Source organism: Rutilus rutilus (assembly GCF_951802725.1).
Source record: "Rutilus rutilus genome assembly, chromosome: 1".
NCBI lineage: Eukaryota > Metazoa > Chordata > Actinopteri > Cypriniformes > Leuciscidae > Rutilus > Rutilus rutilus.
Window position 1 is genome coordinate 52,937,000 of NC_140209.1, and position 17,697 is coordinate 52,954,696.

The following is a 17,697-nucleotide window of genomic DNA, read 5'->3' on the forward strand; positions in this document are numbered from 1 at the left end:
CCGAATCCACTTTTGCTAGTTTAACGATGGGAAAAATGGTCGGCACATCCGACGTATGGTCTAAAAGGGTTGTCTCTATTCTCTTAATGAGTAATGGCTGTGTTTTGTGCGTAACGTGCATTAAACCAACCAGAGTCTCATCTCCCATTCCCTTTAAAAGCCAGTTGCACTCGTGCCATGGCGGATTCGCTATTTACATGGCGGAATTTGCAAGTGGAAAGACTGAACGCTTCTCCAGAGAGGAAACAGATCTGCTCGTGCGCGAGGTTAAAGCGTCTACGTTAAGCGTGTCTACTGGACAAGTAATAAGCAGAGTGTACACTCGTTGTGGACCCGCCTATAGGCGCACATTACTAACGTGATCTTTAAATAACAAAAAATAATAATAAAATCCTGCGCCATTCACTTTAGGCCAGGTTTCAGTTGGTCAATGACACAGTCTAGTTCAGTTGCCTCAAAGTAGCAACGCGCCAACAATGCGCCCGAACACACCTCGTTTTCAGACCAGCAACCCATGGGCGCAAAAGCTTTTGCTATTAAACAACGTGGCGCAGGACGTTAACAGGACGTCGGGCTGAAACTAGCAAAAAAACACTTGCGTCGCTCCTGACGCTGCATTGCGCTGGGTGTATGATAGGGCCCTAAAAGTCTATCTATAATACCGGTAATGATCTTCATGTTATGGCTGATAGCTGATATTAAAATTCTACGAAAATGTACTTCTTCACCCTTTATTCACATTGAAAGCATAAATTGTTTGATTTATTTGTGATAACGCTGTCTGTGGGCCTCTGAAGGTAGTGTAACGCTTGATAAACTTATGGTTGAGCCACTGTAGTCAATTGGACTATTTTAAACATTGTCTTTACTAACTTTCTGGGCCGGCAAGTTTCAATAACATGTAAGCCTATGGAGGAGTGAGCCAGCTCTCAGATTTAATCAAAAATATCTTAATTTGTGTTCCAAAGATGAACGAAAGTCGTAGGGGGTTGGAACAACATGAGGGTGAGTAATTACTGACAGAATTTTTATTTTTGGGTGAACTAACCCTTTAAAGTCCATCAGAAATAGGACACTATATGAATACCTTTGACATGACATTTTAATGTACTTTGATTTGGGACCCACTAATCCTAATACCGCTTGCTGTATAGATGGGATAGGAAGTAAACTGAGATGCAGCCATGGTATAGGAGAGATTTTGACCAACAGATAGGGGGGCAATGGTGAAATCCATGTGTACAATTGTGTTATGTTGTGAAATCTACTATAAGGTTACAAAAACTCCTGACCCAACAGGGTCGCATAAGCAAAGTTAAGGTTGATGGATATAAAGTGACAGGAAAGTTTGAACTTCTGCCAACAGTTTTCTGTAGCAGGGCCAAAAACCAGGGTGCTCACTTTGCTGCACATTGCCCAGTCTGTGCCATCCGGATTTAGATACAGGGATCAGAGCGAAGATATAACGTGTGATGTGCCCTTTCTTGCCAGGGCTGCCCAAAAGAGCAATCTGGTGCCATCTGTGCCAGGGAACACAACAAATCCTATTTCGTCAGAAAATGTTTTAATCATCCAAAGGGGGCCAGAGTTTGAGCGGACGATACAGAGAGAGGTACTCCGTGTTTGGTGCAGCCCAAGGTCATTGGCTTGTAAATCATGCGGGAGATCTGTGAACGTGTGTTTGCATTGCTGTGAGATAACCACAAGCGCTTTTTATACCAGTATCAAAGGATGAGTTTACTCACCTTCATGTCGTTCTGAACCTGTATGTTATTTTTTCTGTAGAGCACATAAGTATCATTTTTCCACAAGTTCATACACTGTAAAATATATTTTTGTTCAAGTTAAAATATCAAAAAATCCTAAGTGAAATTAGATACATGTACTACTGCACCGCTCAACATATATGTCTGTGATTGGCCATTGTGTTGACGTGCTCAACATGCATGTCTGTGATTGGCTACAATGATCAACTCTTCAAAAACACGTTGTCTTTGATGCTCTTCATCAAGCGCCAACACAGATACACACAGGAGTGTTTGAAAGCGGCGTCTATCAGCGGATCCGTCTATTAGTGGATATATTAGAGCTCCTCTGACAGAAGCCTGCTTTTAAACGCTCCCATGTGTATCTGTGTAAGCAATCGAAGATGTCATTGTTGATCACTGATCATGTAGGTGTAGCCAATCACAGTCATATGTTGAGCACAACACAATGACCAATCAGAGGTGTTTAAGAATCCGTTCAACAGCGCTCTAAATGCTAGAGGGAAATGCTGGTATCGTCACATTTTAAAATTTCAGTACGACTTGGTACCGAAGTCGGTACTTTTTGACAACTCAAAAACAAATGATTGATACGTGCAAATCTTTTTTTTTTGCCCTCGTAATCTTTAATCAAAGTAGCTTCGTTGAAAAAAAATACTTTAAAAAATAATCTAAAATTACAAGAATAAAGGCGTGGCATTTCGAGAATAAAGTCTTTAAAAAAAAATAATAATAATAACGTTGCGGTTCAGGGCTTCCGTAGATTTCAGTGGTGATTTTAAATATGAAATTTTATCGTAAGTTTGGTGAACAGAAAAAATGTATGTTTCCCCATTCAAAAAGAGAGGAGCTGTACTGAAATAGCTGCCCGGGAGGCATTTCAAAGATGGCCGCCGACTGAAATGACTTGCCTTAAAGGGATAGTTCACTTTGAAATTAAAATTTGGTATGTTTTAGCTTACCTGAAGGGCATCCAAGATGTAGGTGTCTTTTTTTCCTCAGTAGTTTCAATTTTGATATTTTAGGTCAAACCGTTCTTGTCTGTCAGTCATATAATGCAGGTCTGCGGTCACTGTCTCAAAACAGCATGCACAAGTCCAAATTAAAACAATTCCCCATCGTCCAAATGAAACAATTCCCCATCGTAAGTACACTTTGATGGCCTAAGACACGAAACGAGCGGTTTGTGTGAGAAAACGAACCGTATTTATATAGTTTTTGCCTCTTGAACAAAGCCGCGTCCAACTGATCTGACGGCGCGGGCGGGTATAGATATATACACTGATGTCGGCTTGGCTAATGAACTGCAATAGCGAAGGCGACATCTAGTGTTTCTATATCTATATCCGCCCGCGTGCGGGTATAGAAACACTAGCACTAGATGTCGCCTTCGCTATTGCAGTTCATTAGCCAAGGCGACATCAGTGTATATATCTATACCCGCCCGCGCCGTCAGATCAGTTGGACGCGGCTTTGTTCAAGAGGCAAAAACTATATAAATACGGTTCGTTTTCTCACACAAACCGCTCGTTTCGTGTCTTAGGCCATCAAAGTGTACTTACGATGGGGAATTGTTTCATTTGGACGATGGGGAATTGTTTTAATTTGGACTTGTGCATGCTCTTTGAGACAGTGACCATAGACCTGCATTATATGACTGACAGACAAGAATGGTTTGACCTAAAAATATCAAAATTGAAACTACTGCGGAAACAAAGACACCTACATCTTGGATGCCCTTCAGGTAAGCTAAAACATACCAAAATTTAATTTCAAAGTGAACTATCCCTTTAAAGGGACTTTGTATTTGAGTTGCTATGGAGAGTGTTCTAAATCATTCACATGAGGTTACATGACGGTTAGCATACTGTCTTAGAAACAGCCGCCTATGTAGGCAGCGAGGCAGCTCACTAGTTTTTAGAACAGAGCTGAACACGGTAACATTCCCCCCGGTAGAATGACTTCTTGACAATATAATCTTGCTTTTGAGGGGATTTATTTTCTCGTTACTCATTCAGTTTTGGGATATAAAGATAAAATGCCACTGAAATGAACTCGATCCAGGCCAGTCACCCTCATTATTGATGGGCAGTTTTTAATTAAGTCTGATTTTAATGCTCTTGCGATTAAGTCATTTTACCTGTTAATGAGATTACAGCGGATTATCAGATAATGCTGGCTTTTCACACAGATGACACTTAAGCGTGCCCATAATACTCAGGGGGCTTTCATCACCTCCGCTGGGACGCTGTGTCTGTGTGTGATGTGTATAGATGAGATGAGGCTGTCCAATATCCCACCCACAGCGTCCCCCAATTATGGTGCATGATGAATCATGTGGCTGTAATTATCTGATTTAATAATGCTTTGAGCATAAGAGCAGATATTTTCAATAACATGGGCAGTGATGCAATGTTCAGAATCAAAAGTGTATCAGACCTTCAAAGTGCTAATGGAGTTTGTTCTGATAATATATTCCACTTGATCTGGGGTGCTGTGTAAACTTTAGCTGTTCGACTACAATAACAATGTTAGTGCCAATGTGTAAAAAAAAAATTTGGGGGGGGGGGGGGGGGGGGTTTGTATTATGAAGAGAAAATGCACTTTTTATGTACCATTCACAAAAAGCAAAACAGCTCAGGTTCAATGCTAAGATTATCAGTCCAAATTCCATAGACAGACAAAATATAATAGAAACCACAAAATCTGTCTGGAGTACAAACAGAGGAACAAGAAATGAGCTGGATGATGAGTAATAATGTTTTAAAATAGATTCTATATTTTCCGAAGGGAATGTTCTGAATAGTCACTGCCAAGATGCTAGGGTGTTGCCAAGGTGTTGCTGTGGTTAGTAAGATGCTAAGTGGATTTTAGCACATTGCTATGTGGTTGCTAGGGTGCTCTCTGTGGTTGCTGGGTGTTTGCATTTTGGCCTCGATCAAAAAAGCCCGCCCCCTAGATTTGTCATTTCTCCATAACATTTTTCACCTATTTTATTGTTTAGTGGGTAAAGATAATTTAGGAGTCAACAATTTGAGGTAACATTTACAGTAGGTCCTAACTTGAATTTTTCAACCCCCTAACACTAAACATTACAGTTACATTTTTCTTGGCATGCAATGTTAGAAACAGATGCAAAATGTTGCTGTTGGGATATGTGATGATTGTCTTGAAACTAATAAATTTAGCTGAAACAGAAGCTGCTCCACAATAAGGTCTAGCCTGCGTTTGGAAGCAGGTTGATTTAGATGGCTTCAGTGGAGAGCCTTGAGAGGTGAAGGATCCTGAAAAAACTGAGAGACTGTGTCCTCAGGGAGGTCCAAGCGGAAGTGTTGGCATGGTTTTGGCATTTTTTTTATTGCTTTGGGAATTTGTTTCAGCAGAAAAGTTTTGAAAATTATTATTATTATTATTATTTTGAAAGCCCAACAATAATTACCAGGATGTTGTGCCCAAAAATCTGTTAAAAAAACGCGGCTGTTCTGGGTTTTTTATTGCGTTACTGTGTTGTTGCTAGGACTTTCTGGGTATGCATTACTATGGGGTTGCTAGGGTGATCTGGGAGATTTTTAGTGCATTCCTATGTGGTTACTATGGTGTAACAGGTGGTTTTACGTGCGTTGCTATGCGGGGGATTGGGTGTCATGCATGTTTTTTGTATGTTGCTATGGGGTTGCTAGGGTGTTCAGGGAGGTTTTTAGTGCGTTGCTATGCGGTTACTAGGGTGTAAAAGGTGGTTTTACGTGTGTTGCTATGCAGTTGATAGCTTGGGTGTTATGAGTGTTTTTTTCTATGGTGCTATGGGATTGCTAAGGTGTTGTTGGAGGTTTTTAGTGCTTTACTATGCAATTACTAGGGTGTAACAGGTAGGCCTAGTTTTACGTGTGTTGCTACTTGCTCTGCATGCAGTTGATAGCTTGGGTGTTATGAGTGCTTTTTGTATGTTGCTATGGGATTGCTATAGTGATCTGAGGTTTTTAGTGCGATGCTATGTGATTACTAGGGTGTAACAGGTGGTTTTGCGTGTGTTACTGGTTGATAGCTTGGGTGTTATGAGTGTTTTTTCTATGTTGCTATGGGGTTGCTAAGGGGTTGCTAAGGTGTTCTTGGAGGTTTTACGTGTTTTGCTATGCGGTTACTAGGGTGTAACAGGTGGTTTTATGTATGTTGCTATGTAGTTGATAGGGTGGGTGTTATGAGTGGTTTTTGTATGTTGCTATGGGGTTGCTAGGGCGTTCTGGGAGGTCTTTAGTGCGTTGCTGTGCGGTTACTAGTGTGTAACGGTTAGTTTTACATGTGTTGCTATGCGGTTGATAGGGTGGGTGTAATGAGTTGCTTGGGTGCTCTGGGTGGAGATTCCCAAACATTTTTTAGAAAACATCTGTCTGACTCTTTTCACAGGCATATGCTGAATGTGTCATGGGAGAATACAGACTTTTCCTTCAACACTGATGGATATCTGGTCAACCCTTCCATGATCATAATCACTCTGGACCGCGGGAGACAGTGGGATAAGGTAAGAATGTTTTTTTTGTTTTTTTTTGCCTGTGAAATTATGAAAAATGTAATTTTTATTCTTCCATATTATATTCGAAAGGTTGCACCACCAATGGTGTCATCAATTTCAATGCACATCTGCAGGTTTTATTGCCTTCAGGCTAGTTGTGATTCAAAAACACCATTGATAAATAGCATGCACACCTTAGTGTTATTAGTTTGAATAGTGTCAACTTTCACTTTTTTATGTTCAGAGAATGGAAATTGGAAGGGGTGAAACATCCTATTAAACATTTATGTTTTTACCAGAGCTGGATGACATCTTCTGTGCACCGTCTGGTTTTATGACCAAACTATTCTCAGGTGTCCTGCGTTTTTTATAGTGGTCAACATGAATGATAGCTAATTCACTGTGTTTGCCGCAACTTTAAACATCAGCAGTAACAAGCAATACAAAATGAAACGCAGTCTGCCTCAAAATCATTCATGGAAATGTGCACAACAATTTTACGGTCACTACTTTCATGCAGCCTCAACACTGTTTATACAGCCAGTGGGAAAGGTGCCCATAAAGACTATTTGTTTTGGTTCAGGGCCTCAAAAAACTGCGTCCAGCAGTCTTTAAGCAATTACTCGTTATTGATATTTTCTTCAGGTTGGACTCGGTTCATATTGGTTGTGGAATCTTGCCCAAAATTCCCTGGCATAGGCCACGCTTTTTGTCCTCCAGGTGGAGTGAAGTTATATCAGGAGCTGAGAGTGATGCAACGCTCGTCTGGATCACCACTGAGAGAGAAAGCCATGAAAAATAGAACAAAGCTCCAAATGAGATGTCGGCCATTCTCATTTTCTGCCAGGCTCGACACAATCACCACGCTGTGCTGAAAACATGTAGACTGCTGTAATCAAACGCTTTCTGCTATTTAAAACAAGGTGGAATGAATTGGATGACAATGGGATTCTGTCATTTTTTACACTGACTATAGGCACTGATACAGAGCTAGCAAGAGCATGTCTCTCAAAACATCCAAAAATATATATATACTTTTTTTTTCAGTTTAATAGGCATGCATGCACCAATAAATAACATCCTCCAAGAGGAAAATTGGAAAAAAGCTATTGCTCTTTCATAACATAGGAGACTTAGCGGATTTAGTTTAAAATATCAGCTTAGTCACAGATGTTTCTCAATGGAGCTATAAAAATGTAGATAGTAGATGAGATACTAAAATAATTTGATGAGGAATATTTGATGTTGCTCTCCATTTAATCTCACTGCTGTCTAGTGCTTTAAAGGCACAGTTCTCCCATAAATAAAAAATTCTGTCATCATTTTCTCACCCTCATGTCATTCCAAACCCATATGACTTTCTTTCTTTCTTTCTTTCGTGGACAACAAAAAGAATAATTCTGAAGACTCTGTCGCTCGTTTCTATTGGGAATCAGAGCTTTCAAGCTTAAAAAAAGGATCTAAAATCATTATAAAATAACAGAAAAGTAGTCCATATGATATGTGCGTTATTTTCCAAATCTTCTGAAGTCATAAGGTAGCATTGTGTGAAAAAGAGACAATAATTTTCACTCCAGTGAGCTGTTAACCACCGAGACCAGATCATTGCTGCTGTGAGCTTTACTCAAAAACCAGATGAGTCTGATTCTGAATATTTCAGACAAGCTTTATGATACAGATCAACTGATTCTTTGAAAAAAAATAAACTCAAAAGAATTATTCATTAACAAATCAGAAATTTCTACTTCTCTCATTTCTTGCACCAATAAGAGCTAGGGCGGATGTTCATGATTTTCGGTACATTATGACATTGTTCACACAAAGCTATCATATGTATTTAGAAGACATACGAAGTTCTATGGAGTAATTTGATGATAATTTAATGAAGCTTTTGCAACCTTTTGGTAGCTTAAAAGACCAGTCCTCTATTGTAAGGGAATGGGCAAGAGTCTTTGTCTCTTTGTGTCCCACGGAAGAAAGAAAGTCACATGGATTCAGAACAACATGAAGGTGAGTAAATGATGACAGAGTTTTGATTTTTCTGTGAACTATTCCTTTAACAGATTCTCCCTTTGTGTTGCAGTCACTATGGCTTTCTTATCCTCTCTCTTTGAGCCTGATAAACAAAGAGTGATATTTTTTAACTTTCTTCATAGAATGGCTTCTTTCATCCTGCTCACATATTCACAAGGTGTCTTGGTGCGTGACGACAACAGGCATGATGAACTTCTTTTAATGAAATGGATTGTCTCTCTGTGTTGTACGCGTGACTCTCTCAGTTCTCATTGGCGATCTGTCTTTCAGGGTAAAGTCCATTGTCCTTTGCCTCAGGTGGAAGATATACAGCTCTTATCTATGTCTGTTTCGCAAATCTATTTCAGCACCGGGCTGAAAGAGTGCTTTTCCATTCCAGTCGTCTTTGCTTTGTTGATGTAATTTACTGTGTAGGTCATTTATTAGGCAGAAGGTTGTACTTTTCAAACACAGTGAGGCTGAAAGCTGGTCATAACTCTTTCCTTATTACTTAGCTAGTGTCATCCTCAAATTTTTGTCAAAAGCTGCTAAGGTGCCCTCAGGTGCCAGAGGTTGGCCTTTCTTCAGTCACTGTACTGTGATCCAGAGTAACCCTGTAAAGACTCTCTCCACTGTGTCTTTAAGAATTACTGCAAGATAGATTAGGAATATGCAAATTACATATTATAAAGCAAAGATAAATAGTTTACTCCCGTCTTCATAGAAAAAAAACGTTTGCACGTCCAGCAGTGTTGTAGTCAAGACTACCTAAACTGAGACAATCAAGACCAAGTGTGTGTTGAGACCAAGAAAAGACCAAGACTCTGAGGGGAAGAGACCAAGACCAAGACCAAGACCAGACCAAGACCCAGACCCAGACCCAGACCAGACCAGACCAGACCAAGACCAAGACCAAGACCAAGACCAAGACCAGACCAGACCCAGACCCAGACCCAGACCCAGACCAGACCAGACCAGACCAGACCAGACCAAGACCAGACCAAGACCAAGACCAAGACCCAGACCCAGACCCAGACCCAGACCAGACCAGACCAGACCAAGACCAGACCAAGACCCAGACCCAGACCAGACCAAGACCAAGACCCAGACCCAGACCCAGACCAGACCAGACCAGACCAAGACCAGACCCAGACCCAGACCCAGACCCAGACCAGACCAAGACCCAGACCCAGACCCAGACCCAGACCCAGACCAGACCCAGACCCAGACCAGACCAGACCAAGACCAGACCCAGACCCAGACCAGACCAGACCAGACCAGACCAGACCAGACCAAGACCCAGACCCAGACCCAGACCCAGACCCAGACCAGACCAGACCAGACCAGACCAAGACCCAGACCCAGACCCAGATCCAGACCCAGACCACATCTACTGCCTAAGAAATGTCTTGTATTTAATCAATACATACAATTAGAATAATAAGACTCTTAATAAGGCTCCATAGCTGTTACCAATCGAATGAAAAATCAATAACAAAAAAATAAATTTTTGCACTGCAGCGGTGGCACAGAATTGGTACAATTACAACTGCATAAATAATGTTGAGAATAATGTTTACATTGTTCATTTAACATTTGTATAAAATCAGCACGTTTGCAATCGGCTCACTTGTTCTTTTGATATTGCTTATAAAAGTGCTTGTATGAGATCTTGATTTTTATATTATAGCATATGATTTAATATCATATGTTGTAATATAAAATTCAAGATCTCATACAAGTACTTTTTTTGCAATCATATCTTGAATTTGTATTCATTTTGGGGACATTTTTGACAAGACCAAGACCTTCAAAGACCGGTCTAACGTCTAGTGACAGATGCAGCTGCAAAAAATGGGTATTGACTCTTGAGTTTTTGTGAACCTGGACCGACACTGTGAAAATTAATCCTATGATAACTGACACTGTAATAGTAGCATTGTGATAACTGGTACTATGATCACCTATGCTGTAACTAGCACTATAGCCAACTCTTTAATAACTAGCACTCTGATAACAGATCCTATGATAAACAGCATTATGATAACTGACACGATCATAACATGATTATAATCAATACTATGATATCTAGCTGTATAAACAGCTGTACAGTTACTAACAGTATGATAACCAGTGCTATGATAACCCGACACTATTTAAACAATGAGTTTTAACAACTTTATGATTACTATAGCACTATGATAACCAGCAATATGATAGATGAAATTATCATAACTACCACTGCAATAATTGATATTATAAGTATGAACAACCTTGATTACTAGCACTATGATAACTGACACTTTCAAACCAGCACTTTGATAACCAATACTATGGTAATTAGCAGTATAAACAACTTTATGATTACTAGCACTACTAATGACTCTTTGATTACCAGCACAATGATAATCAGCACTATTATAACTGACACTATCATAACTAGCACTGTGATAATCAGCACTATTATAACTGACACTATCATAACTAGCACTGTGATAATCAGCACTATTATAACTGACACTATCATAACTAGCACTGTGATAATCAGCACTATTATAACTGACACTATCATAACTAGCACTGTGATAATCAGCACTATTATAACTGACACTATCATAACCAGCACTGTGATAATCGATACTATGAAAATCAGCAGTGTGAACAACTTTATGATTACCAGCACTATGATAACCAACTCTGTGATAACCAAAGCTATCATAACTAGCACTGTGATAATCAGCACTATTATAACTGACACTATCATAACCAGCACTGTGATAATCGATACTATGAAAATCAGCAGTGTGAACAACTTTATGATTACCAGCACTATGATAACCAACTCTGTGATAACCAAAGCTATCATAACTAACACTGTGATAATTAAAACTATCAGTATAAACAACTTTGACTACTAGCTGTTTGATAACCAGCAATACGATAAGTGACACTTTCATAACCAGCACTATGATTATTGACACTGTTATAAATAGAACTGTGATAACTGACATACTGCCATAATTAGTAGTATCTTACAATACACTGATAAACAACACTATGATAACCATCACTACAAACAACTCTATAATCACTCATAGCAATGATCATGCTGGTAGTGTTGCACTTCCTGTATAAAGGCATATATTTCAGTAGGGTGTGATTTGGCTCACTGAAGGGCAGATTCTTTGAATCTGTCATTATTAGGACTATCTTGATCCCACGAAACCCAAAGAACTGTACATTATTTAATGCTGATTTATGGGCATGACATAAGTATTTGTCAGAAAAATAAGCGCACGGGTGATTCCAGCCAGGGACCGATTTCGCACTGGATGATTAAGTGTGGACAGTCTCTTGCTTAATAAAAAACAGTAATTAGTTTCACTATGTGGTTTTGTGTTTTCCCTGAGCTGTGGTCTATATGTTTATGAAAGGATCTAGCCAATATATTACAATTTGTCTATTTTGGTAAGCACCATAAAATCTAATGAATATAATTATCACACAAAGATTACTTGCATCCAAACTAATAAAGCGTTACCGACAGAAAGTGCTTGCTCAGAGATTTGCATCGGCTTGAAGTCATTTAAATACAGCATTGCTTTCATTTCCTTGGTTAGGTTGAAATAGAAGTTTTCAAATAGTATATGGCATTTTTCTCATGAGTCTTGTCTTTGCTCTAACAGGACTAACAATGATGTGTGTTAAACCCATTCAAGAGGAAATTAACCAACGCCTCTAATTCTGCACAATGAATACATAATAACCCAAGTGTAAACACAGCAAATAGAGAAAGATGAAGATAAATAAAATTCCCTGATGTCCTTTATTTTTTTTGTATTCGGATACTTAGAATGCATAAAATAGAATGATATAAAATGTTGTGTTTCTGGCTTTGTTTTATGAGTATAAACTGTTTATTTGTAAAACTTCATGAAGAAATTCAACAGCTTAAAGCTGGAAGGATGTGTCATAATCTCTAACACTTTAAAACCTGTCTCTCTTTTTAACAGGTGGGGAATTATGAGTACGGTATCCTGCAGACGAGGTACCCTGTCTGGCCCCGTTATGGGACCTTCCTGGAGCCTGTGTCTGACAACCGTCACTTGACAGTCGCCACACTTGAGGAAAGGCCTTTTGTGATCGTAGAAGCTGTGGATCCTGTCACTGGCACCTGCCTCAGTAACACCGTCCCCTGTAGACGGCAGTCGAACAAGACAGAAACGTAAGTAACTGTGTTTTGCTCTTCACAATGCTGAAAGGGATAGTTCAGTCATTGTTTACTCACCTTCGTGTCATTCCAAACCTGTATGACTTTCTTACTTTTGTGCAACAAAAAAAAAAAAAGAGAAGGCTGTGGTTCAAACAACATTGACAAACAAACATTTTTTTTGAATATCTTTTGAGTAAATGATGACAAATTTTTCATTTTGGGGCGAACAAAAAAAGACAACCCCAAACAACCTGAACCTACATTGGGTATAATGGTGTGTATTAGTGGTTAAAGTTTTGAGCTGGTTACCCAAAGGTTGTAGTTTCAAAGCCCAAAATGAGCTGAGGGGAATTGAGGAGGTGCACTACTAGTCTTAATTTGGTGTTGTTTTTGGAAGCTTGTTTCCGCCACGGAATAAAACAATTTAAAATTGCGACTTTTTATCTCACAATTCTGACTTTTCTTCTCAGTAAACTTGCAGTTGTGAGTTATAAAGTCAAAATTGCAAGTTATAAAGTCAGAATTGCATGAAATAAAGTCAGTGAGAAAAAAAGTCAGAATGGTGAGTTGCCTTGCCTTGCATGTTCATATTTGTATGTTCAGATATTCATACGAAATATTCAAACTAAATATTTTGAGGGCCATGAAAGTTTGGTGAAAATGGTCAAACATGCTGGCGGTGGCTGGCAACTTTAAAAAAAAGAAACGCTGGTGGGGAAAGAGTTAATATTTTTGTGGAAACCATGATACATTATTTTCAGGATTCTTTGCTCTTTTTTTTAATAGAAATCTTTACATTATAAATGTCTTTATTGTCACTTTCGATCAATTTAACACAAAAGCCCGTTTCTGCCACATAAGAAAAAAAATCATGCTTTGGTAAATCATAATAATGAAAATAGTCAAAAAGTCATAAATATGACAAAAGTTGAAATAATGACAAAAATGAATTAATACTTTTGACAAAAAGTCATAATTATGAGATAAAAAGTAATTATGACTTAGCCTAAAATGTTGTGATAATTTATAAATTATCACAACATTTTAGGCTGAGTCATAATTATGGCTTTTTCCACATAATTTAGACTTTTTATCTCATGATTATGACAGTCAAAATGTTTTCTTTTTATCTCACAGTTTTGGCTTTTTATGTCATTGTTTTTAATGTCATGACTTTGATGTCAGATTTATTACTTTCATCTCATAATTCTGACAGTATATCTTAATTTCCACTTTTTATGTCATAATTATAAAGCATGTTTCCCCCCCCTAATTTGGCAGAAATGGACTTCCATAATTTAATGAATCTTTGTGGAATAAAAGTAGCAGAAAATATCTTACTGACCCCAAAATGTTGACAAGTAGTGTACATTCACCTTGCTGATGAGGGAATTACCCAGAAGCCTCTTCAGTATCCTTCTCCAGTCCACAGCTGCGGTGGTCATTGTCAGTCAACCACAGAGCACAGTAAACTCACAGTAAACAAGCACACTGGAGCACTTTATCAATGGATAATTAAAGAGGCCTGGGCTCGTCTTAATGAATAGACCGGTCTGAGCCTTTATCATATTACTGAACAGAATGAAGGAATGTGACTGTATTACTGTTTTGTTGCTCTTCTGTTGGAAAACACTTCTGCTTCCAGATGGTCAGGTGTTGTTACGAGTGCCAGATTTTTGCAAATAATGAATTAGATAAAACAATATTAGACAGATGTCAGCAGAAACTACCTGAAAGAACAACAGAAGGACAAAGGAAATTTGATAATGCTATTCATATTGCAACACACATTAGTTTTGCATTCTCAGCCTTGCCAAAAGTGCACTGCCACTGATGTGCAGAAAATCTTCTACTATTGCCAGTTTTCTATTTCAGGTCAATTAATTGCAGCTGGGAAATCTTGCATTGGTAAAACTGTTGGGTTCCACTTTATATTAGGTGTCTTTAACTACTATGTACTAACATTTAAATTAATGATTTGATACGATGCACTTATTGTGTACATATATGTTTTTACATTGCACTTATTTTTTAAACACCTGCATGTAATTATAGCTGTAATTCATTTCTGTAATTACATCTATAATTACACTGTTGAGCCTTCCCTTACTTACACCTTAACCCACCCTTAAACCTAACCATACCACCAAACCTGACCCATATACCACCTCAATAGCAGCAAAAGTGTTTCTCAATACAATATGAACACAATAAGTACATTGTAGTCGTTAAGGACACCTAATATAAAGTGTGACCAACTGACTGTTTTATAATAATAATGCATCTGGTTTAATGGCACAGACATCTGGAGGAAACTTGAGTACAAAACTTGAGTACCGCCAAAGTATAATGTGACCACAATCCACTTGCAATGTGGTTGGGGAGCAATTAAAAGTACTGATGCTTCTAACTTACATTTTTTCGGTATGTTGCTTTAGGAAGTCTGATTTATATGAGTTATTAATAATAAAATCATTATTTTTTACTTTTTATCAAAAAAATGAAGGCAATTGATCATGCCATCGAAGCAGTTCGAGCTTGTGTTACCATGATTTTGTGGTGATTGGCTTATGTTCACTGATATAGAAATAAAACAATATAATAATTATATTATATTATATATGTGGACATGTTGACTTCTAAAGCCACTTTTTGTCTATTTAAAGCTTGCCACAAACATTTATTTTTTACTGTTCATACTGACAGCTCTAGTTGCTGCGCATTAGGGTCAGTTGTCTGTTTTCAGTCCTTCACAACCTGCTTGCATTCAGCTCTGGATGAAGATAACTGGATACTCACAGGATTGCGGCTTCACCTCATGAGAACTGAGCGGTAATTAGCAGAGCTGATTGAAGCTGCGCTGGACTCAGCGGAGGGTCTCAAACCTCTCACGCTCTGCCTCCCCTCTCCAAATACACACACACAGCATTGTGGTAGGCCCATTAACATGTTATTTAAGAGTCATTCCCTCAGGGTGTTCTACTCATTACTTTGAGGCCAATTCAGTGCTCCCGGAAACAGCTGAACAAAAAACAGAAGTTAGCATGGATGGGAAAAAGACCCACAAGATAATGTAACAGTGGGCCGTAAAATGTATTTGGACACTCATGACACACTTGCAGTCCAAGAATGTCCTAAAACATTTTGAGGACACTGTTTGTGACCATGAGATGTTGAAACAATGAATCCCATCAGCTGTTGTGACGTGAGGAAGGGGTGGGCTGGTTGTGTGCATCTTTGTTGATGCTGTGACTGATGTCAAACAAATAGTTGCCATGGTTTATGGAGATGATAGCATGTGTGTGTGGGTGGGGGTTTAGTGTGTCTCATTGCCTCTAATCCCCTTTATGGTGCACACCATTAGTCAAGAGGTTACCGGGAAGGTTAGAGACCGTAGAGTGTTATTAGAGCGCTCTGCATTTTGCAGCACCATCACACCATCTCTATTTCTCTCATTCTTTTTCTTTCTTTCTCTCCTTCCTTCATGCTTTCTGCCCGTCTTTATTAGTACTGCTTTCTAAGGCGGGCATTTGAGCAAATGTTTAACCTCAAGTCATAAACTGTGATACCTTTTCCCGCACCATCTGCGCTACAGATATGAATGACAATTGAAGCCATCTGTCTGGTTGACATGAGGAGAGGTGTGCTAAGACCAGAATATCACAGAGACTTGAGCTTGTTTCTTTTGACTTGGGCCAGTAAGTAACATCCTAGTCTCAGCCTCAGATGTCACGTCCACGGACTGTTAGCTGAACGGCCGTCTGAAGCATATGGCACACAAAATTGGAAACACTTCAAGGAGTTTCGCAGACGTCACCTGATTCTACAGGATTTCCGGGAGACATGTGTGTCACGTTCTTTATGGTCCGCTTTGAAACAACATGTTCGTGAGGCACAACCCCCTCGTGGAAGAAGAAAGCTGTGGTGTTTACTACTGTGACAATGAGCACTTACCAGGATAAAATAAACGCTGGATTTTCAAAAGAATGTGAGGTGTGTGAAGTTCATGGCTTAGACTCTTTATAATATGTCCAAGAGTTTTACACACTAGTCTGTTATTTTAGAGACATCGATGTTACATTTTCATGCCCCTAAACATGACGCTTAACAAATCGAACTGCGATTGGATGCTTTACATGTCAGTCAGACGGCCTCTGCGTGGTCCTTGGCCAATGAAAGCTGCCTTGGATTCCAGACCTTCTGTCGTCAGTCTGAAGGTCTAGCTACGCGAGACTAGTAACATCCTACCAGTCACCTCAGAACACCCTACTAACCAGCCAGAAACCCCTATCAACACACTAGCAACTATTCTGAACAGTCTAGCTAGCATCCAGAACACTAGCAAACAATATTTGAAACAATATTTCCTTTCACACATACTTGTCTGTATCATTTTTGGAAGCCGGCTTTTTTGTGGGCATCATATCTTTGCATAAATAATACATGATGGCGCCGGTTATTTCCTCATGCCTTTTTGAACTTTTTTCATATGCTGTGCAGTCTGCAAATGCCTGTATTTGTGTTCACCTAGTTCAGAATCTGCCATTGTTTTTTATGTAAATGCGCTTGACGTACGTCTTCAACCGTTGCGCTCGTGTCTTGCCTCTTTTGTAGCGTCTCACGCATGACACGGCATTCTATGCAGTGCTCAAGATAAAAGAAGTTAAACTTTTAAAAAACGCACCTCTAGACCTGCGTCTTGAGTTGTGCCGCAACGATAGTTTGACAGGTCTTGCAAATTACCTGGCTCTATGATACATCATCTATCCTGTGTCCAAAATATTCCCAAACCATGGATGTTGATTTTTTTGGGGCCAAGTCCTTCTCCTGCCCTGAATTAACCTGGTTCTGTGCTTTGTTCCATGTTTTAACGGTAAACCCGCTCTGTTCTGTTCACGCAGGCGTGCTGCATTCATATTCCACACTGAGGGGACTGGTGAGAAAATCGTTCTTTCTTCGGTTTAGAAATCGCACATGCTCACATCGCGATTTTATGACAATTTCAATTAATCACACAGCCCTTGTAGAAACCACCTAGCAATGCCCCTAGCAACTGTCCAGGACACCCTAGCAACAACCCACAACACTGTAGCAACCACGTAGCAACACCCCAGCTACCACCATAATACCTTAGGAACCATCCAGGGGTGCGTTTCCCAAAACCATTGTTAGCCAACTATGGTCGCAAGTTCAGTCGT

The 17,697-nt window shown here is 39.3% G+C and overlaps 1 protein-coding gene across 1 annotated transcript in view; it reads left to right on the forward strand.

The window, feature by feature from the left end:
- Positions 1-17,697, forward strand: part of grin2ca (glutamate receptor, ionotropic, N-methyl D-aspartate 2Ca) — a 68,665-nt gene that overhangs the window by 33,273 nt on the left and 17,695 nt on the right. Inside the window, exons 4-5 of the mRNA XM_084407260.1 lie at positions 6,168-6,282; positions 12,300-12,511. Of these exons, the coding sequence (XP_084263386.1) occupies positions 6,168-6,282; positions 12,300-12,511 (327 nt within the window). The remainder of the gene's footprint in view (positions 1-6,167; positions 6,283-12,299; positions 12,512-17,697) is intronic.